The 22,500-nt window shown below is 46.7% G+C and overlaps 2 protein-coding genes and 4 non-coding genes across 7 annotated transcripts in view; 3 read left to right on the plus strand and 3 right to left on the minus strand.

The window, feature by feature from the left end:
- Window positions 1-570, minus strand: part of ncf1 (neutrophil cytosolic factor 1) — a 6,770-nt gene extending 6,200 nt beyond the window's left edge. Inside the window, exons 1-3 of one of the 2 annotated variants that reach the window (XM_070856118.1) lie at window positions 409-570; window positions 228-308; window positions 71-146 (exon numbers count right to left, since the gene is read on the minus strand). In XM_070856118.1, the coding sequence (XP_070712219.1) occupies window positions 71-146; window positions 228-308; window positions 409-480 (229 nt within the window). In that variant the 5' untranslated portion in view covers window positions 481-570. The remainder of the gene's footprint in view (window positions 1-70; window positions 147-227; window positions 309-408) is intronic. The other variant, XM_070856119.1, reaches the window with a different exon arrangement.
- A 999-nt stretch (window positions 571-1,569) lies between these two features.
- On the minus strand, window positions 1,570-1,642 carry trnav-aac (transfer RNA valine (anticodon AAC)). The gene has a single exon. It is a non-coding gene; the product is annotated as a tRNA-Val (tRNA).
- A 1,464-nt stretch (window positions 1,643-3,106) lies between these two features.
- LOC139224788 (uncharacterized) lies at window positions 3,107-7,585 on the minus strand. The gene is made up of 6 exons (XM_070856106.1): window positions 7,497-7,585; window positions 7,346-7,405; window positions 6,130-7,234; window positions 4,838-5,873; window positions 4,597-4,747; window positions 3,107-4,185 (listed from the first exon to the last, which is right to left on the minus strand). The coding sequence occupies exons 3-6, from the start codon at window positions 7,128-7,130 to the stop codon at window positions 3,107-3,109; spliced, it is 3,267 nt and encodes a 1,088-aa protein (XP_070712207.1). The 5' UTR covers window positions 7,131-7,234; window positions 7,346-7,405; window positions 7,497-7,585.
- Window positions 7,586-10,644: 3,059 nt separating this feature from the next.
- trnav-cac (transfer RNA valine (anticodon CAC)) lies at window positions 10,645-10,717 on the plus strand. Its single transcript has one exon. It is a non-coding gene; the product is annotated as a tRNA-Val (tRNA).
- Window positions 10,718-10,939: 222 nt separating this feature from the next.
- Window positions 10,940-11,012, plus strand: trnav-aac (transfer RNA valine (anticodon AAC)). The gene has a single exon. It is a non-coding gene; the product is annotated as a tRNA-Val (tRNA).
- A 10,463-nt stretch (window positions 11,013-21,475) lies between these two features.
- Window positions 21,476-21,548, plus strand: trnav-aac (transfer RNA valine (anticodon AAC)). Its single transcript has one exon. It is a non-coding gene; the product is annotated as a tRNA-Val (tRNA).
- The last annotated feature ends 952 nt before the right edge of the window (window positions 21,549-22,500 follow it).

The following is a 22,500-nucleotide window of genomic DNA, read 5'->3' on the forward strand; positions in this document are numbered from 1 at the left end:
TGAAATCAACTGGCTAGCTGGCCAGCTAGCTAAGCAGGATGAGCAGAGTGACGGTCGGTATGTTTCCTACCTGGTAACGACGGGATGATTCGGTCCTTCCTCTCTATCTGGCCGGCCTCGATGGGGAACATCTCCTTCAGCGCTTTCTGAGAAACACAAAACCTTTTGTTTTGTTGAAAGTCTCAGCGCTCAGCGTGGCTTTTATTTTGAAGAGCCAAGCAACTCACGTGGAAGGTGTGGATCTCGGGGTAGGTCCTGTAGATCAGCTTCTCGGAGAGGTCGCTCCATTTCACCATCAGCATGTAGACCTGCACGGACAGACCAGAACAAGCTGTTAGAGGTCCGGATGCTCTCAGTCCTGGTCCTGGTCCAGGTCTTGATCCTGTGGTCTGTGAATGTGACTCTTACGTAGTGCTGACTGGGGAAGAGACGCTTCTCGAAGCCCAACAGCTCCACATGCCTGACGTAGGTCCCCTCCATCCTGAGATACACCGAGTCTGTTTGAGTCCGCCTGGGTCCGCCTGGGTCCGCCTGAGTCTGTCTGAGTCCGCCCGAGTCTGTTTGAGTCCGCCTGAGTCTGTCTGAGTCCAACAGCAACAGATGGGAGGCTTATATCCTGTGTGTGTGTGTGTGAGAGAGTCACTTCCTCTTTGTGTGTTTGAAAGTCGTGTAACTTGATCACAGAGAAGAAGAAACAAGGAAACACTGATGCTTTCACTTGTCGCCTGTTAAACACTAATGACACTGATGCTGCTGATAATCAGGCTGTAAACATATGAGCACTGGATATATTTACATTTAGTAATGATCTGAAGGGCTGACAGGCTGTGGGGACCCAACCCTGGGTCCTCTCTGTTCATACCCTGTTGTCTGAATGAGTAGTAGGTACGCACCAGACTACATTCATAAAACCACTGATTTTAGCTCCCAGGACACAGGAGCTGCTGCTCTGCTGCCGCCTCCATCAGTCAGTGTGTTTGTGTTATTGTGAGATTTTGGTGTTTTAAAGGGTCAGTTTGGATCCAACAGAATATTTGTGTAACACACAGTAACACAAGCAGCAGACCAGCAGCTCCTGAGTTCTGGGAGGTAAATTCACTGTTTTTGTGAATGTAGTCTGGTGTCATTGAAGAGAGCGATATAACAAAGAAAGAAAAGGTGGGGATCTACTGCTCAAAATCAGTAAACGGTGAAATCTGAGGAAATCCTGCCGGTGGAGAATTCCCCTGCAGACTGTTTCTCAACGGCCCAGAAGGGGAATCACATGTTGATTTCACCCTGCGTGTTCACACGGACTCCAACAGTGTTTACTTCTGTAGCAACCGTGTGTCAGAAGGGCTTTCAGCTCCAGCTGTGATTTCCAGAAACTTTTGCAACAAGCAAAGAGGAACAAACACAAACCACTAACAGACCCACGCAGGTCTGTGGGGCAGGGTTTAAGTCTGTGCTCACATTTCTGATTTTCAGAAATTTTCCTGAAGTAGTCACCAAAACAGTACAGGTAAAGGTGAAGGTACAGGTATGCAAGTAATAAGACCATCAGTAGTAAAAGTGGCAGAAAAGCCAAAGTGTTTCCGCCCGGTCTCGAACCGGGGACCTTTCGCGTGTTAGGCGAACGTGATAACCACTACACTACGGAAACTGGGAGGAGGCGTTCACGGACATCCAGGAAACTCCCACTCTCCCACCTGTCGTATCTTATGTCGGACGTGTCTGTCCGGCTCTACCGGTCGGTGTGGTCACGTGGTCACCGTGTCCCTCCTCGTTAGTATAGTGGACAGTATCTCCGCCTGTCACGCGGAGGCCAGCCGTGTATACCCGTAGAGGACATTTTCAGGACGGCGTGTTCGATTCCTCCAGTTGGCAAACAAAACGTCCCGTGTTTGTTTCAGAATATACTGCTACAGTGGGTGTGATTAACACAAAACAACCACACTGAACTCTGTAAACATGTAAAATAAAGTGTAATCACACATTTTTATACAAATCAGGTGGAAAGAATATTTGGAATGATTAAATAATAATAAAACATGATTTTCCTTCACATCAAAGCTCAGAAACCAGAAACAGGTTGACATCATGTGACATCATGGACTAATATGTCCAAATATCAACCTACAGCTTTACAACAGGCTGATATTAAAGCACAACAGTAATGTTTTCAAGATACTTTATTGACAAAACACACAATCAATCACATTTAATCAGATAAATGAACAGTAAATGAAATCTATACACACACACACACACACACAGAGTACACAGTGTAGAAATACAATCTATACATAACCATAACTATAACATCAGCAGGAACAGCCTTGAAAATCTGAGGGGGGGTTGGTCACTTCCTGTTGTCTGCAGCCCTTCTGTCCCCTCAGACTCATAAAATCCTGACATATATACACAAAACAACCACACTGAACTCTTCAAAGTGATAAGATGAGATAATAATAAAACATTATGTTTGAATGAATAGTAAATGATACATACACACACATTATATATATATAAAAGTAATGTGTGTGTGTGTGTATGTATGTATATATGTATATATGTCTATCTCATTCAGTCCAGGTGTAAGATGGAGCACTGCAGCAGGTCCTTCATCCTGATGGCAGTCAGACTGTACAATGCTTAATTATACCTGCTGCACCAACCACCGACTACCAATATGCACTCTATTATTACCCAATCATGGGCAACTGTGCAATAATCCACATCATGTTTCCATCTCACCCTGCTGTTGTTTCTTTGTAATTATTGTCTTCTGTGTACATAATGTTTCTTTGTGTATATAAGGTTTTCTTCTGTATATATTATGTGTATTTAATTTTCTATTCTTTAACTCTATCTATGTCACTATATATATATATAACTACTTTTTTCACTGCAATTCTGCACTTCAATTGTACATACTGTTGTTTAAAGAGTTCTATATTATTTATATTGTCCTGTTCTTTTCCTATTGTTGCAGTTTATTCTATTTTTCTCCTCACTGTACACAGAGAGTCAATTTCTTCTTGTTTGCCTGTTAAAACTTGGCCAATAAAGTTGACTGATTCTGATGTCTGTCTATCCATATGTCTTTGGGGTGGAAGGTTTGCTGTCACTTCCTCTTCTCTGCAGCCCATCGGTCCCTCTCAGCCTCATAAAACATTGACTGTTTGAACTCCAGCCATGTCATCACCCTGGTCATGCCCTGTGGCTGATAAAGACTAAACACTTTGGAGGGGCAGTAGATGTACTTCCCTGGGACCCCAGGAAAGCTGGTGTGAAGATGAGGGCTGTGGGGGCCCTGCTTTAATGGCTGGTGGCAGAATCTGCACAGGCGGCCTGGTGGTACCTGCACGGCTCCCTTCCTCTTCGCCCTCTCCTCTGCCACTCTTCTCCACTCTGCCCCCCTCTGTCTGGCTGCCTCCAGCTCCCGCTCAAAAAACGGGGAGCCTGCAAACTCCTCAAAAGTCATCTGAGGGTTTGTGAGACCTTCATGTGAATATTTTTGATATACTTTTGAGGAGCAGTAAAAGTAGTTCACAGTTTTGGACTGATAAAAAAAATGAATTGTGGTGCCGTCGCCAAGATACCTAGATTTTGGCTGACCACAGGCTGAACAGTTCCTGATTTTGTTCTTGTGGTGCTGCTGCTGCTGCTGCTGCTGCTGCTGCTGCTGCTGCTGCTGCTTGTCCAGGACCTCTTTGACAATCATCTCCACAGTGGCACGGCTCATTGACTCCTGCTGGGGGGGGGCCACCGGTGGAGGGTTGAGGGTTGCTGGAGGCAGCGTAGTGACAGGCACGCTGGTTGTTTGGCTGCCTGTAGTCAAAGTCTGCCACAGCTGCTGTGTCTCCAGCAGCTTCTCTGGGCTGGTGTTCAGGGAGGAGCTGGTGTTCTTCAATTTGGCCAGATGTTTAACATATCTGGAGATATGTTGGCAGGTGGTGGGATGGAGGAGGCTGTTGGGGTCAGTGCATGTCCTCTGTACCATGGCAGCATAGTCTGCATCCACCCGCCTCAGAAGGTCTTTAGCTCCATGGTGCTGCACCAGAAGTTGGTCAATGGCAGCTCTCATGGGCTCTGTCCATCTGCTGTGGTCCAGGACCTGAATAAGGCCTCCTGTCTTGATGGGTCCAGTGCGAGAGGCCCGTGGAGAGGAGGATACAGGCAGCAGTGCTGGTCCTGGCAGGCCTAAAAAAAGAAGGACAGGATTATTATCTTGTTTTTTTTGCCAAATATCAGAGAAATCATTGTGATGACACAGTCACTCATGTATCAGTCCCTCCTTGGTCCCTCCTATCTATGTCAGTAGGGGGGGAAGGAATGAGAAACATTTCTATGCATAATGCAATAAAGAGATTCAATGCTTAAACAGTCTGAACAACAACTGAACACAAGAACGTTCATGAAGGAAGGATTCACTGGTGGACCTGATCCACTCTATGGTAAAATGATTCAGCACAAATAACTGTCTGACATAATAATCACACATCTTACATACATTTACTGATATCATTGCTATGATATTGCAACCAAAGTGACCAGGCCTGTTTTTAACTGTGAGGTCTGTATGAAGCACAGCAGGGGGGTCATTTGAATCACCTGCATCCATCAAAGACGCAGACTCTGCTTTAGCAACGGCAAACGCTGGCATCATGGGCGGCTGAGACTGGAAAGCTGCTTCAGAGCACTGCTGGGAAGACAGAATCGGCACTGCTCCAACCGGATCACCCTGGACAGTGCCAGTGCTCCCCTGAAACACAGCATCAAACATAGTGATTTAGTCAGTCAGTCAGTCTGTTGGTCAGTCAGTAACTGGCAGTGAGTGATTAATCTGGATCACCTGAGCATCAGGATCACCAGCAGCAGCAGAGCAGGGATGTTCTTCACGCTGGGGGGAGGACTGCTGCTGTGTCTTGTGCTTGTCCCAGTTCAGGACAACAGGACGACAGCCTGGCTCCACATACTGCAGTCCAAACCTCTCCCCCGTGTCCTTATTTGTGACCTGCAGGACTGGGTATTTTGCCTTCCCCGTCACTCTTACCGAGCTTACATTCAGCTCGGTAATTAGTAGAGGGTCAAAGGCAGCAGGCAGCTCCACGGCAGGCAGCTTCAGGTCCACCAGCCTCTGGAAGTTCCAGCGCAACACTCCTGTCATGGCTTGGGCCTGAAAAAGTTCACAGGACACCCGGTTGCCTGTCACCCACTGGGCTTGGTGGCAGTGGAAGCCTTCCTGCTGAGAGGTGCCCCTCAAAGGGATCCAAACAGGTACAGCAGCTCCCTCACCCTTTGTGTAGTTGAGCTGCAAGGTGCCACCGTACCTGTAGAGGATCCCCTCCCCCACCACAGGGTCGCTCAGGCATCCTCTGAGGATGTGAACCCGTTGGATCCTCCACACTTTCAGCATTGATGCCTTGAAGAGAAGAACATCATTACTATCCTTAGCCAGATAGAAATGATGTAGGACATCTTCAACCCTCTGCTGTAGCTCTCTGGGCTGCGGCACCTTTGTCCTGCAGTGCTCCCTTATGTGCTGCTTGGTGGGATTGGCTGGAGAGATACCACAGAAGGTGTAGGCATCCTTCAGCTTCTGGAGGTCCGTCTGGTCCACAACAAGGAATGCTGCAGAGAGGAACTGGCAGAAGGAGCTGTACAGAGGGTGATGCTCTGAGACACACTCTCTGGTAAAGCGCCTCATGCAGTGAAACAAGTCCAACTTGATGGTTATTTCTTTGTTGAACTTGGTTCTTGAGGCGCTGCTGTTAGACAGGTTCCCAGAGGTCACCTCTGCCACCACAGACTCTGTTGTCCTCCAGCAGTCCCATGAGAGGTGCTCCTGAGCCCCACAGTCCAGGACCTTAAAGGCAGAACAGCAGTCCCTAAAACATTAAAGATTCAAAATGTTAGAATTTAAATTTCACAGCTGTAAAATATCTTCCAATAATATTTGAAAACAAAATTAGTTACTGTGTGAAACAATTTACTGTATGCAAGAGTCAGATTATACTATAAAATGTACCAATGACGTAAAAAATTGATATGAAGACATCTCACAATAACAATGACATAAACTTGAGAAATGAGGAGTCAGTAAATACAAATCATCTGTTCTGAATTGACACTGTTTATTTATACCTGTCCACCCACTGATGGTTGGCCTTCTCCACTCCAGCCAGAGTGTAGCGTTGAGCCAAACCTTCATACATGGGGTGAAGGGACCGATCACACTCTGACTGCAGCATCACCCAGCTCAGGATCATCCAGTTCTCGTTCATAATGGCGTAGGAAGACATGGTGCCTGACGACAGCACAACCTTCCTAGCCACTTTGCGGGTGTGATCCGCCCTCAGTGCTTGTCCAAAAGTCCCCTGTAGCAGCAGAGTGAGGAGCTGCTCCTGCCGCTGATACTCCAGGATCAGGCACTCGACCAGGTAGTGTGAGGAGATGGATACTCCAAACCAGCCATCGGTATCAGAGTACCCACCAAACGGAGCAGGAGTGGAGTCTGCCTGTCTGAGGAGCCCAGTGATGGTTCTCTGGCCGTAGACTCCTGCCTCAGCGTCTCTGGTGTTCTGCACACTCAGCAGGTAGGCCAGGTGAGCTCTCTCGTATTTCAGGTGGAGCATCTCTGTCAGCTGCTTGGACATGTCCTCTGCTGATCTGCCACTGCGCCTCAGCTCATCCATCACCGATTTGCAGATGGCCTTTTTGTGTGTCAGGAATGCTGGCACGATGTTGCGGAAGCGCTTTGGTAGCTGCTCCAGCCACTGGGGTTTGTCAGCATGCCAGTATTTCTTACATGCCTTGCAGGTGAGCCGCGAGGCTAAAATATAATACTGACCGCTGGTGCCAATGATAACTCTTGGCCTTCCAACGCCAGAAGAAGCCACCTGAGGGTTGGAACAACCATGAAGACAAGGCAAGATATAATTGTTCCTCAGCCTCTCCATGATGCTGTGCTCAGGCTTCCAAATGAAAAATGGATGAAGTTGAAAGTACTTTGGTGATGGCAGGTCGGAGATTGAGTCTATGAGCTCAGGCTGAGGTGGATAACGCCACAGGGACAGCATGTTCATTGCATGACGTACTGGACGTGACCCTGGCCATAGCCCCAATGTTTCCAGCTCAGTCTTCATCCAAATTCTTTGTTGGTGGGAGCAGTTCCACTGCGCAACATCATGAGCATAACCCAGGACAGAGGGTGCAGGCTGCCTGACAGGAGGTGCTGGACACGGCAGAGCTATAAAACACAAACACAATAAAACACTACAGTACATACAGTATAAAATAAAATGAAAGCTGTAAAGCAATGGCTGCTACGGTTTTAAAACAGTGTCACCAAAGTCCATACCTTCATCAATGACAGCATTGTCCTGAGCTCCCACAGGGGCAGTACTCTGTGATGATGGATCTAAGATGGTGAGATACAAACAGCAAAGGCAAGTGAGATATAGACATTAGAAAAATAACGTGCTGAAAATCATCTTTCTCATAACATTTACCTTCAGCAACAGATGGAGCTGCTGATATCCCAGGTTCTACACTGGAACTGTGAGACACAGGCTTTCTGTATGCTTTGGAAAAAAGGGAAAAAGAAGAACATATACATGTATATATATATATAACACAGTGAAATTTTGATTTTGGACATTGGAAGTATATGAGTACTAGTCATCTCAAAATGCTATACTTTGTCTCAACACACTGGGTGTCTCTTCTTGTATCCCAAGCTCTGAGGCAACGGCAAGCAGCTGAGGAGGGACTGGCAACGGTACCTTCACTGTGGCTATGGGATTAGTAGATAGAAAAACAAACGTCACAAAAGCAACAATCACAGAACACATAACAGTCACAAACTCAATCACAAACTGTTTATAACAGATTTGTTATAAACAGTTTTTAACAGATTACAGTATCAATACAGTACAATAAGCAGTCAATCAAGGATGTGGCATGTGCCTTTTTTTTAAACTAAACTTCCTAAGACACCATCTCACATGCTAAATCCTTGAGTGACAGCCTAAAGAAAGCATGCAAAAAGGAAACACTTACCATCATCGCTGACATGTTAACCCCTTCGGTTAGTGGGAGAACAAAAGAACACAAACATCAGAACAGGCCAGAACACGGCCAAAATAACAAACTAGATGACAAAAAAAAATCAGTGGAAGGCGAATTCTGGTGGAAACAGAATCCTCCCTCCACAATGACGGAGAAAAACCTGCTGGGGGAGACACAGCCAGGCCTCTGGGGATGACTGCTGCTGCTGCTGCTGCTGCTGCTGCTGCTGGGGGCCCTGAAAGCACAGCTGACATTAGACTTTTATCATGTACAGTAAGAGTAAAACAAAACACTTTTTGCAAATGTGTCTGTTTATCACCCACTGATCCACTTACTTATTACAGAGTCAAATTTGGATGGAGACAGATTTAACATGGCTCTCTCCAACTCCTCGTCGTCTTCCATCACTAGGAGATAAAACGATAACATTACTTGTGTGTTAGGTACAATAAATGTTCACATAAAATAACTACTTGCATATTTCTGCTAACCGAGAGTGCTAGATGTTGGCATGGAGGCAGCTGATGCAGCGGGGGCTTCTGGAGTAGGTCTGCAGGACTGAGCTTTCTGCTTGAGGAGGTACTGCTGCAGGTTGTACATCTTACTGTTTTTAACGCATTTCACTCCCAAGATGAAGGCAGCATAGCCATCAGCCCTGCTCTCCCAGATCTGCCTCCAGGTGTCTTTGGTCCTGGCTCCAAAGCCGACAATGTTGTCACCCTCTGATGCCACTGATGGAGCAGGTTTCCTGGAAAGGAGGAACTCTCTCAAGTTCACGACCTCTGGGAAGCTCCTGGCATAATCCAGAAAAGACAGAAGACTGTCTTTGCTGTGTCCCTGAGCGCTGAAGGTCCCATCTGTCTCCTCCTCCTCTACCTTTCTCATCAGGTAGATGGTGTAGCCAATGTCATTCTCCAGGAGCCACCTGAATGTCTTGCCCTTGTACTTCCCAAATTGTAAAATGTACTCCCCTATTACCTCCAGCCGGTCCGACACATCCCCTCCCCGCTGAAAGACCACAGTCACAGCGTTCGCCCTTACAAGTTCATGTCTCTGAGGAAGAGACTTGTCCTGAAGAGAAGGGTTTTTTTTAATTGCCATTGCTTCATCAGATGGGTCCTGCCTGAGGTGGCCTGAAGGACCCTTCCTGAAACATACAGCGACTCTTCCTGGGAAGAAGTTCATTTCCTGCGCACAGCAAAACACCACACATTATACACGTGTCATCGTACTGTTATATCAATTAGTTATTCATGTATACATTAATAATACTTAATAATAATAATTTTCAATAATGGGGTAACAGCATGTGGTGATAGATGATAGACAGATAGATGATAGATAGATAGATAGATGATAGATAGATAGATGATGCTAACATACACACACTTAGTTAACCTTACTGCATTAACTGTAGTTATAGTTAATGCTAACATATACATAGCTAGTCAACCTTACTGCACTAACTATAGTTATAGTTAATGCAAACATACACATAGCTAGTTAACCTTACAGTTAATGCAAACATACACATAGCTAGTTAACCTTACAGTTAATGCAAACATACACATAGCTAGTTAACCTTACAGTTAATGCTAACATATACATAGCTAGTTAACCTTACTGTACTAACTGTAGCTAGCTTAACGTTAGCAAAAAAAACAAAGACCGAGTTAGATCCTGTAAATGTAGTCTTACTGTACTAACTTCAATTAACAAACTAACTGAAAAATATTAATCTATAACTTAAAGAAATGAATGAGACTTACGTTTAAACAGTGGGATTTATCGTTAGACACAATAAAATGATCAGAAATCGATCTCTGTACCGAAGCTCCGTCTGTCACTGAGTGTCAATCAGACTTACTGTGCGTCGTCGGGCTCCTCTTCTTACTGTGTCCAAAACGGGGAAACAGCGCCCCCACAATCCCACTTGTGGCCAGAAATATATTACATCCGTAGTGATAAGCACTACCATAGAGAATGAATGGGAAAAGTTAAGAGAATTAAGCGTCATTATTCACGGCCCTCGCGCGGAAGACCGGGGTTCGATTCCCCGACGGGGAGACCTTTTCCTGAGCCGCTCCTCATCTGACCAGCAGGATCTGCTGTCACCACCAGAGACGCCCTGAGCACCGGAGCTCTCTGTCCGGTAACAGGAGAGAGAAACACCTGCTCACATCAGAAACCTTCTGCAGAGACACCGGTCCGTCTGCAGGCTGTTGCCATAGAGACCGTTTATTATTATTATTTGTTAATTGTCGAAACTTTGAATTAAATTAACGGGAAATAAAAAAAATCCAAACGGGGAAACAGCGCCGCCAAAATCCCGCTTGTGGCCAAAAATATATTACATCCGTAGTGATAAGAGCTGCCATAGAGAATGAATGGGGAGAGTTAAGAGTTCACCTGTGCGAGAAAAACCATCGGACGAGCCTCCAGGTGAGCAGGTGTCTCTGCTACTGCTGCTGTTGAGTCTTTACTTCCGCTCAGGTGACACGTGTGACGCCAGGAGGTGCGGAGATGACCGTGTTCACGCGTGTCTGATTCTGTATTTAATTCATGACGTCACTACAATCAGACACGCAGGTTTCCGTAGTGTAGTGGTTATCACGTTCGCCTCACACGCGAAAGGTCCCCGGTTCGAAACCGGGCGGAAACACTTTTATTTTCACTATCTGACAGTTATGATCAGTTATGATCAGTTATGATCAGCTATGATCAATTATGATCAGCTCAGTTCTGCTTTGTGTTTTGCTAATGACTTAATTACTGTAGTTCATCAGAGCTCGTGTTTAACGTTTGACTTCCTTCCCCCTTCATGGCAGTGATAGAGACAGAGTGGAAGTTTCCTGTGTGTACCTGAACGTCTCTCCCCCACAGGGTTTCCGTAGTGTAGTGGTTATCACGTTCGCCTAACACGCGAAAGGTCCCCGGTTCGAGACCGGGCGGAAACACGTTTTCCTCTTTTAATGGTTTGTAGCTCGTGTATTGATCACACTGATCTGTATGTATCTCGTCCATAAGGATGGAGACCAGATCGGGTTTCTTCCTCTTGATTATCGATAACAAGAAACGTCTGTGTGCACAGGATTTCCGAGGCGTCCCTGAACGCGGCCGTCAGGGCAGTTTGCATGTGTTGCAGCGCTGCGGCTCCTCTGGAGCTCCTGCGGTCCACCAGACTTCCCCGGCCTGTCGGCACCCTGCTCCACAGGGGGGACCGGGTCCTGCTCCACAGGGGGGACCGGGTCCTGCTCCGGTCATCGGTAAGTGCTTGTTTTTATTGCCTCAGTCCGCGTGCTGTGCTAACGGTAACCCGCCGCTAGCTCCGCTCCTGGATGCTAACGTCAGCACTGTGAGCTCGTAGCTCCGGTAACGGGTCGGGATGTTCACCCCCAGCCGGTGACCGTGTGGGCTGCTGTCCGCGAGGCCGCTTCACGCACCGTCCCGCACATCTCACGACATTAATTTTAGAGTTAGAAAGAGAAGTTTGTGTTTGCGTGTGGCGGCCATTTTGGTGCGTTCAGGCTCCATTGGTAAAACACGCCTGCCAACTCTTCAATGGAGACAAGAGAACTTTTCTAAAACTGAAGGCAATTTAGAATTACGGCTTCAGAGCAAACGCTGTACAGTCATGAATGTAAAGAAGTAATAAATAATTCACAGTAAAATAAATTAACTCAAATAGAAAAGTAATATTGTCATGGTGTTCAGAGAAAAAAGAATAAAAAGAGAACAAATAAGCTAATAATAATAAGCTAATGAAAACAGGAGTATTTGATAATCTCCTCAATCGTGAGGTCGTCAGGTTGGGATCTTAATAACGTTAACAGCTTTGATGTGTTTAAGCTCAGATGAAATGTTGGGAAATTGTTTAATTCCTTAATAAAGTCGACCTTTCTAACGGTCTCTAGCGAGGGACTTCTTCTGTTATCTAACTGTACCGTCTTTACTCGTAGACTGAGGACCGAACCTAAGGGTTTCCAAAGGACGGCGACTGGAAGCCTTTTTGGATCTGAGATCTTGTTCTGAGGACTTTCAACCGCCTCCGCCAGCTTTGGGGTTTGGACATCGGCATGGACGGCATCGACAGCGTTGAAGACTACATCTGGCGGCGCCGCATCCACTATGGGGTCAGGTACCAGAGAGGCGCCGTCCCGTTCCCAGAGTCGGTTGAAATCGGTTTGGAGTTCAACGCGGCTTTGGAAAGGAAGCAGAAGTTGGACCTGAGCCTGCTGACGAACGGCGTGATGCTGGAGCTGTGCAACTTCGCCAGAACGGTGACCAAGTCCGAGACGTATTTCCTGTTTGAAATGCTCGAGTTCAACTTTGAGCTCGGGGTGGACGTGGACGACGACATGCAGTACTTTGAGTACGCAAGACGCGTGCACAATAAAGTAAAGCTGCTGAAGGCACAAATCAAGACGAAACCTCACAGGTGGAAAGAAACATTTCCGTTACCAAACGTAAGCGCTCTGATTAAGGCTGCGCTGTCGAAGCCGTCGGGACGCCACTACCCCAAGAGGAACAGCATGGTGGACACGTCGGTCCTCACCGGGGGCAGCGACAGGAGCCGCAGTTCACAGAATCAGGAGGCCGAGAGTGACGAGGCTGCATTCGTGGTGAAGAAACCAGGACAAGCCCGATTAAAAGCGAGACGGGACGTTAATCCTTTCTGTGAAAGCCTCGGCGTGACTCTGGCTGTCGGACCAGATAACGCACCCAGAGAGAAACTAGACCCGAGTCTGGTGACCAACGGCGTGGTGCTGGAGCTGCTCTACTTCTCCAGAGTTCTCTGTGGAACGCACACCGGCATCGTTCACGACTTGGTCGAGCAAAACTTTGGTCAGGATTTGGATAAATTGCAGCTCCGCGTGCAAATGAGCAGACTGATGGAGAGGAAATGCGGCTGCCTGACGACGGAGGACAGGGACGCCTTCCGAAAGGAGCCTTTTAACGTCCAGCCTCAGAAACGGGAACAGAATCGTAAAAAGAGAAGAAACCCAGACGAAGACTGTGAAGAACTGGAGAGACTAACGATGGCCAGAAGGAGGAGGGACACGCTGAGGCAAAGGGACGGCATCGCCGGAGAACTCGAGCTGTCGTACATGTGTCCGGTTGATTTTGACGCAGAGATGCAGTCGGACTTGGAGGTGGAACGACACACGATGGCGTTCGGAAGGTCGGCGGTGCCCGAGGACGTAAAGGAGGAAGATGAGGAAGCTTTCGTCTCACCGGCGCAACTTCACACCAACGGCCACGACTCTGGTTTGTATCAGACAGAAAAGAACGGGACTCTGAAAGCTACCTGGGATCTGTTCTCTGAAGATAGAAACGGCGACATGACTGTAAAAACATGGCGGCAGAGGCTGTGGATGAGATGCGCTAATCGTTCAAAAGAAATCCTGAAGTCCAGAAGAGTGAACGACACGTTCGCCCGCTGCAGAGAGATCGGTTTGGACTTCAACGTCAGCTCAGGACACAAACAGAACTTGGATCTACGGCTGCTCACCAACTGTGTGCTGTGGGAGATTCATAAATATGCAACTGCGATGTCGAGGAGTTTAAACAGGTTCCTGTTCGACTTCCTGGACGGCAACTTTAACCTCGTCCTCCAAAACGAACTGCACCAGCGCAACTTTCTGTACTACATCATAAAGAAAGAAAAGCTGCTTCAGAACCACCCGGCGAGACAGAAGACGGAGTTTCTCAACAGCTGCTTTGAGTTCCCCGATGTTTACAACATGGTGGACGTGACCGGAGATTTTCAAACCGGACAGGAAGTTGAGACAAACTGGGATTCACCAGCGCCAGATGAGGAACCTCACCCGTTCTGTAAAAAGTTAGGCCTCAACCTTTGGTCCACAGAAGCGCGTCCTCCGAGCCAGAAGCTGGATCTGACGGTGCTCACCACGGGCGCCGTGCTCGAAATATTCGGTTTCATCAGGGAGCTGTGTGGAACAGTCCACAAGACCGTGAACGACGTCCTTGAGCACAACTTCGATGTTGATCTGCGAAGCGGTACGAACGAGGCTGCCGAGGTGATCCAGAGGTGGTGCCGGTCGCAGAGAATCCGGATAAAGCAAAACACGACAAAGACGAGCAGGTGGTTGAGCGCCGTCGTCCCACTGAACGGACACTCGCGGCTCGGTCTGGACAACCGGGATCCAGAAGACTTCGAGCTGAGCGGAGAAACGGCGCTCGGCGGAAACGTGCAACAGCTGGAAAAGGTCGGCAGCTATCACATCTGCAGAGAAATAGGACTGGACCTCGACGTCCACTCTAAACCGGAAGACAAAACTAAACTGGATCTGCGGGTGCTGACGAGGGGCGTCCTCTTTGAGATGCACCAGTACGTCGAACAGAACTGCCACCGATATGTTCCCGCTCTCTACGAGATCCTGGAGTACAACTTCGACCTGAGCTCTCAGCGCCATCGCAGGGTGGAGTTCGCCTGGTCCATCGCCGCTCAGGTGATGGCCGTGGCGGCGAAGAACGGCAGAAAGGGAGAGTATCTGAACAGAGTGTTCGAGTTGCCCTTCGAGGCGTCCGAGTCCTCGCAGGTCGTCTGCAAAGAAGAGCCGGAGGACGAGCTGGAGCTCAACGACAACTCTGACGTCGTGTTTGTCCGAGAACTGAAGCCTGTTGACATAGAAGTCGTGGTCGACTAGAGAAACAATCATGGTCGATGTTTTTCTGTAAAAAATCTCCTTTTGACAAACAAAATATCCTAAAATTTCCGATTACTTGTTTTGTCCAACCAAATGAATGACCCAACATTTTGTTTTTATTACTCAGCAATGAATTCACTTTCATAGAAACACAAAGAAGAGAAGCTGGAATCATCAGGCGCCTTCAGAGGTTTTGGAAAAATGATTAAAATATTCTCCTAAAGTTGAATCATCAACTCTCCAAAACACTTGTGTGAAGTCAGGGTTTATTCCACTGCTCTGGTGAAGCTGTACTCACCAACAAACTGACAACTGAATGTAAATGTTGTTTTTGAGCTCAGCTGCCCACAGTCTTCACATTCACTGTGAATTTGACATCCACTGGAGCTACCTATGTCTCTCACCAGACTCCATTCACAAAAACGGCAATTTTACCTCACAGAAAACAGGAGTCTACTGCTGCCTCCATCTCTTAGTTTGTTGTTAGTTCTCAGTCTTATTGCTTTGATTTCAGCATCAAGTTGTGTTTGTCCTCTATATCAGTATATTTTGTCAATTTTGGCCGATGTTGGGTCTGATGCAGCCTGTGAGCCAAACTCGAGGTAAACCTGCGTTAGATTACTGTTTTTGTGAATGGAGTCTGGTGGCTTTGAAGAGAATGACACAGCAGCTGTTTGTGGTTATCAAAAAGGACACTAACATGATTTCTAGGTTGAAATTAGGTGCAAATATGTTTGCAGAACCAGTGGACGACTGTCGGATCTTTCCGCTGTGGCCAGTGTTCGTACGTGGTGACGTGTCTGCTGAGTTCGGTGACTTGAAGCGTTTTCATGTCCAGATGTTGGCGAGCAGCAGCTCACAGGAAGCTTCCTGATTGGCTCCCTGTGACGAGGTTAAAGGCCGACGTGTCCTCGGTTCGTTGAGTGTCTGTTTGTGTCCTTTAAGTTTTCACTGCAGTCGAAACTTTCGTGGAGGTAAAACTTTATTTTTGCGCTTTGGATATAAATCTGTTGTTTTTGTCTTCTGTTGTTTTTTCTACTGCAAATTAAAGTGTCTGTAACCTTCATTCATCTGTCACATTTGATTATTTTGCACATTTTCAGGTTGTTTTGCTTCTAAAACTTGATATAACTTGATATTTGTCCACACTTAGAATAACACTCTGAGCCTGTCAGTGGATCAAACAAGCTCTTTTAGTGGACCTACTGTGATCAGGTGCAGTTGTCCCAAAGGATCACGTTGCAGCCATTGCAGCCCGTTTGGTGGCTGCTGGCTGAGGTGATCTACTGGACCAGTTCCAACACTTTTACGACCTACCAGTCACTCAGACACCAGGATGTGGACAGAGAGGATGGTTGGTAACACCAGAAATGAATAAAGTAGATTTCAGGACTAACTGAGGTTTAATTAAAGAAGCAGCATCCACTTGTGTGCTTCAGTAAAAGTAACTGTACTTAGTTACTTTCCACCTCTATCACGTGTTGACCTTTGATCTCCTGGAGTCTTTTACCTGTATGATGAAATAAATAGTAGTAATTGTAGCTTCTGGTGAAAATGGACCAGAGGTTCAGTGTTTTTCTTGATCACGTGGTTCAGATCCTAATCTGATGAAGTCAGGCTGCAGAAATGATGCAATGAGGCTATTTAAGATTAATTACATTTAATTATCATCTGCCTGCATTGATTTTCAATAGATAGCATGTTTACTTCCTGTCATTTCCCTCCCATCATGCTCTCTGTCACGCCTCATGTCTCCTGCAGCTGAGATGATTTAACCCTCAGTAAACACAGTCTTTTCTCCTCAGCGTCACTAGATGGAGCCTCAGTGCTGCTGCAGACACGCCGCCTCTGAACGCAGCTCCTCTTCTGTTTGGTGTCACTGCACAGAAACCGACTCTGGACTCTGGACACGTGACGCTTCACTACAAACACCAGACGACCTGCTGGTCATTTAGAGATGAGTTCAGACCACATGAGTCCACATGAACCGTCAATGTTTCACTGACAGAAGGAATGTTCACATCTTTTAGTAAAAGTAGTCAGAGTAGAGAGAGAAGGTCTGATCAGTCTGTAAAGAAGCGTCCTCTGATTGGTCGGTATCAGTCTGTATAAAGAAGCGTCCTCTGATTGGTCGGTATCAGTCTGTGTAAAGAAGCGTCCTCTGATTGGTCGGTATCAGTCTGTGTAAAGAAGCGTCCTCTGATTGGTCGGTATCAGTCTATAAAGAAGCGTCCTCTGATTGGTCGGTATCAGTCTGTATAAAGAAGTGTCCTCTGATTGGTCGGTATCAGTCTGTATAAAGAAGTGTCCTCTGATTGGTCGGTATCAGTCTATAAAGAAGTGTCCTCTGATTGGTCGGTATCAGTCTATAAAGAAGCGTCCTCTGATTGGTCGGTATCAGTCTATAAAGAAGCGTCCTCTGATTGGTCGGTATCAGTCTGTGTAAAGAAGTGTCCTCTGATTGGTCGGTATCAGTCTATAAAGAAGCGTCCTCTGATTGGTCGGTATCAGTCTATAAAGAAGTGTCCTCTGATTGGTCGGTATCAGTCTATAAAGAAGCGTCCTCTGATTGGTCGGTATCAGTCTATAAAGAAGTGTCCTCTGATTGGTCGGTATCAGTCTGTATAAAGAAGTGTCCTCTGATTGGTCGGTATCAGTCTGTATAAAGAAGCGTCCTCTGATTGGTCGGTATCAGTCTGTAAAGAAGCGTCCTCTGATTGGTCGGTATCAGTCTGTGTAAAGAAGTGTCCTCTGATTGGTCGGTATCAGTCTGTATAAAGAAGCGTCCTCTGATTGGTCGGTATCAGTCTATAAAGAAGCGTCCTCTGATTGGTCGGTATCAGTCTATAAAGAAGCGTCCTCTGATTGGTCGGTATCAGTCTGTGTAAAGAAGTGTCCTCTGATTGGTCGGTATCAGTCTATAAAGAAGCGTCCTCTGATTGGTCGGTATCAGTCTATAAAGAAGCGTCCTCTGATTGGTCGGTATCAGTCTATAAAGAAGTGTCCTCTGATTGGTCGGTATCAGTCTGTATAAAGAAGTGTCCTCTGATTGGTCGGTATCAGTCTGTATAAAGAAGCGTCCTCTGATTGGTCGGTATCAGTCTGTAAAGAAGCGTCCTCTGATTGGTCGGTATCAGTCTGTAAAGAAGCGTCCTCTGATTGGTCGGTATCAGTCTGTATAAAGAAGCGTCCTCTGATTGGTCGGTATCAGTCTGTAAAGAAGCGTCCTCTGATTGGTCGGTATCAGTCTGTATAAAGAAGCGTCCTCTGATTGGTCGGTATCAGTCTGTAAAGAAGCGTCCTCTGATTGGTCGGTATCAGTCTATAAAGAAGCGTCCTCTGATTGGTCGGTATCAGTCTGTGTAAAGAAGTGTCCTCTGATTGGTCGGTATCAGTCTGTGTAAAGAAGTGTCCTCTGATTGGTCGGTATCAGTCTATAAAGAAGCGTCCTCTGATTGGTCGGTATCAGTCTGTGTAAAGAAGCGTCCTCTGATTGGTCGGTATCAGTCTATAAAGAAGCGTCCTCTGATTGGTCGGTATCAGTCTGTGTAAAGAAGTGTCCTCTGATTGGTCGGTATCAGTCTATAAAGAAGCGTCCTCTGATTGGTCGGTATCAGTCTGTATAAAGAAGTGTCCTCTGATTGGTCGGTATCAGTCTGTGTAAAGAAGTGTCCTCTGATTGGTCGGTATCAGTCTGTGTAAAGAAGCGTCCTCTGATTGGTCGGTATCAGTCTGTGTAAAGAAGTGTCCTCTGATTGGTCGGTATCAGTCTATAAAGAAGCGTCCTCTGATTGGTCGGTATCAGTCTGTGTAAAGAAGTGTCCTCTGATTGGTCGGTATCAGTCTGTATAAAGAAGCGTCCTCTGATTGGTCGGTATCAGTCTGTATAAAGAAGCGTCCTCTGATTGGTCGGTATCAGTCTATAAAGAAGCGTCCTCTGATTGGTCGGTATCAGTCTATAAAGAAGCGTCCTCTGATTGGTCGGTATCAGTCTGTAAAGAAGCGTCCTCTGATTGGTCGGTATCAGTCTGTAAAGAAGCGTCCTCTGATTGGTCGGTATCAGTCTGTATAAAGAAGCGTCCTCTGATTGGTCGGTATCAGTCTGTGTAAAGAAGCGTCCTCTGATTGGTCGGTATCAGTCTGTATAAAGAAGCGTCCTCTGATTGGTCGGTATCAGTCTGTGTAAAGAAGCGTCCTCTGATTGGTCGGTATCAGTCTGTGTAAAGAAGCGTCCTCTGATTGGTCGGTATCAGTCTGTATAAAGAAGCGTCCTCTGATTGGTCGGTATCAGTCTGTAAAGAAGCGTCCTCTGATTGGTCGGTATCAGTCTGTATAAAGAAGCGTCCTCTGATTGGTCGGTATCAGTCTGTATAAAGAAGCGTCCTCTGATTGGTCGGTATCAGTCTGTAAAGAAGCGTCCTCTGATTGGTCGGTATCAGTCTGTAAAGAAGCGTCCTCTGATTGGTCGGTATCAGTCTGTATAAAGAAGCGTCCTCTGATTGGTCGGTATCAGTCTGTAAAGAAGCGTCCTCTGATTGGTCGGTATCAGTCTGTATAAAGAAGCGTCCTCTGATTGGTCGGTATCAGTCTGTGTAAAGAAGCGTCCTCTGATTGGTCGGTATCAGTCTGTATAAAGAAGCGTCCTCTGATTGGTCGGTATCAGTCTGTAAAGAAGCGTCCTCTGATTGGTCGGTATCAGTCTGTAAAGAAGCGTCCTCTGATTGGTCGGTATCAGTCTGTATAAAGAAGCATCCTCTGATTGGTCGGTATCAGTCTATAAAGAAGCGTCCTCTGATTGGTCGGTATCAGTCTGTATAAAGAAGCGTCCTCTGATTGGTCGGTATCAGTCTGTATAAAGAAGCGTCCTCTGATTGGTCGGTATCAGTCTGTAAAGAAGCGTCCTCTGATTGGTCGGTATCAGTCTGTAAAGAAGCGTCCTCTGATTGGTCGGTATCAGTCTGTATAAAGAAGCGTCCTCTGATTGGTCGGTATCAGTCTGTAAAGAAGCGTCCTCTGATTGGTCGGTATCAGTCTGTATAAAGAAGCGTCCTCTGATTGGTCGGTATCAGTCTGTAAAGAAGCGTCCTCTGATTGGTCGGTATCAGTCTGTATAAAGAAGCGTCCTCTGATTGGTCGGTATCAGTCTGTATAAAGAAGCGTCCTCTGATTGGTCGGTATCAGTCTGTGTAAAGAAGCGTCCTCTGATTGGTCGGTATCAGTCTGTATAAAGAAGCGTCCTCTGATTGGTCGGTATCAGTCTGTGTAAAGAAGCGTCCTCTGATTGGTCGGTATCAGTCTGTGTAAAGAAGCGTCCTCTGATTGGTCGGTATCAGTCTGTATAAAGAAGCGTCCTCTGATTGGTCGGTATCAGTCTGTAAAGAAGCGTCCTCTGATTGGTCGGTATCAGTCTGTATAAAGAAGCGTCCTCTGATTGGTCGGTATCAGTCTGTATAAAGAAGCGTCCTCTGATTGGTCGGTATCAGTCTGTAAAGAAGCGTCCTCTGATTGGTCGGTATCAGTCTGTAAAGAAGCGTCCTCTGATTGGTCGGTATCAGTCTGTGTAAAGAAGCGTCCTCTGATTGGTCGGTATCAGTCTGTATAAAGAAGCGTCCTCTGATTGGTCGGTATCAGTCTGTATAAAGAAGCGTCCTCTGATTGGTCGGTATCAGTCTGTAAAGAAGCGTCCTCTGATTGGTCGGTATCAGTCTGTATAAAGAAGCGTCCTCTGATTGGTCGGTATCAGTCTGTATAAAGAAGCGTCCTCTGATTGGTCGGTATCAGTCTGTAAAGAAGCGTCCTCTGATTGGTCGGTATCAGTCTGTAAAGAAGCGTCCTCTGATTGGTCGGTATCAGTCTGTAAAGAAGCGTCCTCTGATTGGTCGGTATCAGTCTGTAAAGAAGCGTCCTCTGATTGGTCGGTATCAGTCTGTATAAAGAAGCGTCCTCTGATTGGTCGGTATCAGTCTGTAAAGAAGCGTCCTCTGATTGGTCGGTATCAGTCTGTATAAAGAAGCGTCCTCTGATTGGTCGGTATCAGTCTGTGTAAAGAAGCGTCCTCTGATTGGTCGGTATCAGTCTGTATAAAGAAGCGTCCTCTGATTGGTCGGTATCAGTCTGTAAAGAAGCGTCCTCTGATTGGTCGGTATCAGTCTGTATAAAGAAGCATCCTCTGATTGGTCGGTATCAGTCTATAAAGAAGCGTCCTCTGATTGGTCGGTATCAGTCTGTATAAAGAAGCGTCCTCTGATTGGTCGGTATCAGTCTGTATAAAGAAGCGTCCTCTGATTGGTCGGTATCAGTCTGTAAAGAAGCGTCCTCTGATTGGTCGGTATCAGTCTGTAAAGAAGCGTCCTCTGATTGGTCGGTATCAGTCTGTATAAAGAAGCGTCCTCTGATTGGTCGGTATCAGTCTGTAAAGAAGCGTCCTCTGATTGGTCGGTATCAGTCTGTATAAAGAAGCGTCCTCTGATTGGTCGGTATCAGTCTGTAAAGAAGCGTCCTCTGATTGGTCGGTATCAGTCTGTATAAAGAAGCGTCCTCTGATTGGTCGGTATCAGTCTGTATAAAGAAGCGTCCTCTGATTGGTCGGTATCAGTCTGTGTAAAGAAGCGTCCTCTGATTGGTCGGTATCAGTCTGTGTAAAGAAGCGTCCTCTGATTGGTCGGTATCAGTCTGTAAAGAAGTCTGTACATCCTGGATCTGGTGCGACAAGTGGGAGTTTCCTGGATGTCCGTGAATGCCTCCTCCCAGTTTCCGTAGTGTAGTGGTTATCACGTTCGCCTAACACGCGAAAGGTCCCCGGTTCGAGACCGGGCGGAAACACTTTGGCTTTTCTGCCCCAGAGAAAACAGACTGGGTAACTTTACACAGAACCTGAGTACTTCTACTGTAACTACCTGAGTACTTCTACTGTAACTACCTGAGTACTTCTACTGTATCTACCTGAGTACTTCTACTGTAACTACCTGTGTACTTCCACTGTAACTACCTGTGTACTTCTACTGTAACTACCTGAGTACTTCTACTGTAACTACCTGTGTACTTCTACTGTAACTACCTGTGTACTTCTACTGTAACTACCTGTGTACTTCCACTGTAACTACCTGTGTACTTCTACTGTAACTACCTGAGTACTTCTACTGTAACTACCTGAGTACTTCCACTGTAACTACCTGAGTACTTCCACTGTAACTACCTGAGTACTTCTACTGTAACTACCTGTGTACTTTTATGGGACCTATGTGTTTCCCAGGTATTAGTCAGAGCCCGGTGTGTTTCCATGGAAACAGATACAGTGTGAACACGTTTTCACTCTGACTTTCACTTTGGTGCTTCAGACGGCGCCGTGCCGATCATGGCGGGCTGATCTGACCTCATGACCTCATGACCTCATGACCTCATGACGTCTGCCCTGGTCACATGGTGAAACAGGTAAACAGGAAGTGAGGCCGCTCTCATTAAACCCGTCCTCGGGCCGCTAGTTACTGTGGTGAATGCTTCCTCCGCTGTGATCTGAATTCCTCGGCTTTGTTGTCGTCGTTGAACCGGACCGGAGGCGTAGCGGAGAAAAACACGAGGAAATCTTTCATCTGAGGCTCACAGTTAAAGGCACAGTCCGCCGTTTGGTGAGACCTCGTTAGCCGTGTGGCCCCGAGGAGCCGCAGCACTGTGGTTAGCCTAGCTTAGCACAATGACTGGCAGCAGAGGGAAACTGTTAGCACGGCTCCCTCAATACAAATACAGAAACACAGCCAGCGACCGTCTTAATGAACGA

Source organism: Pempheris klunzingeri, unplaced genomic scaffold, assembly GCF_042242105.1.
Source record: "Pempheris klunzingeri isolate RE-2024b unplaced genomic scaffold, fPemKlu1.hap1 Scaffold_57, whole genome shotgun sequence".
NCBI lineage: Eukaryota > Metazoa > Chordata > Actinopteri > Acropomatiformes > Pempheridae > Pempheris > Pempheris klunzingeri.

Bases quoted from the DNA above. Each gene is read 5' to 3' on its own strand.
- LOC139224788 (XM_070856106.1), bottom strand. From the start codon at position 7,130: ATGAAGACTGAGCTGGAAACATTGGGGCTATGGCCAGGGTCACGTCCA. The intron at 5,874-6,129 runs GTATAAATAAAC...TTAATGTTTTAG, and splicing joins AACCATCAGTGGGTGGACAG to GGACTGCTGTTCTGCCTTTA. The intron at 4,186-4,596 runs GTGATTCAAATG...TTCTTTTTTTAG, and splicing joins TGCGTCTTTGATGGATGCAG to GCCTGCCAGGACCAGCACTG.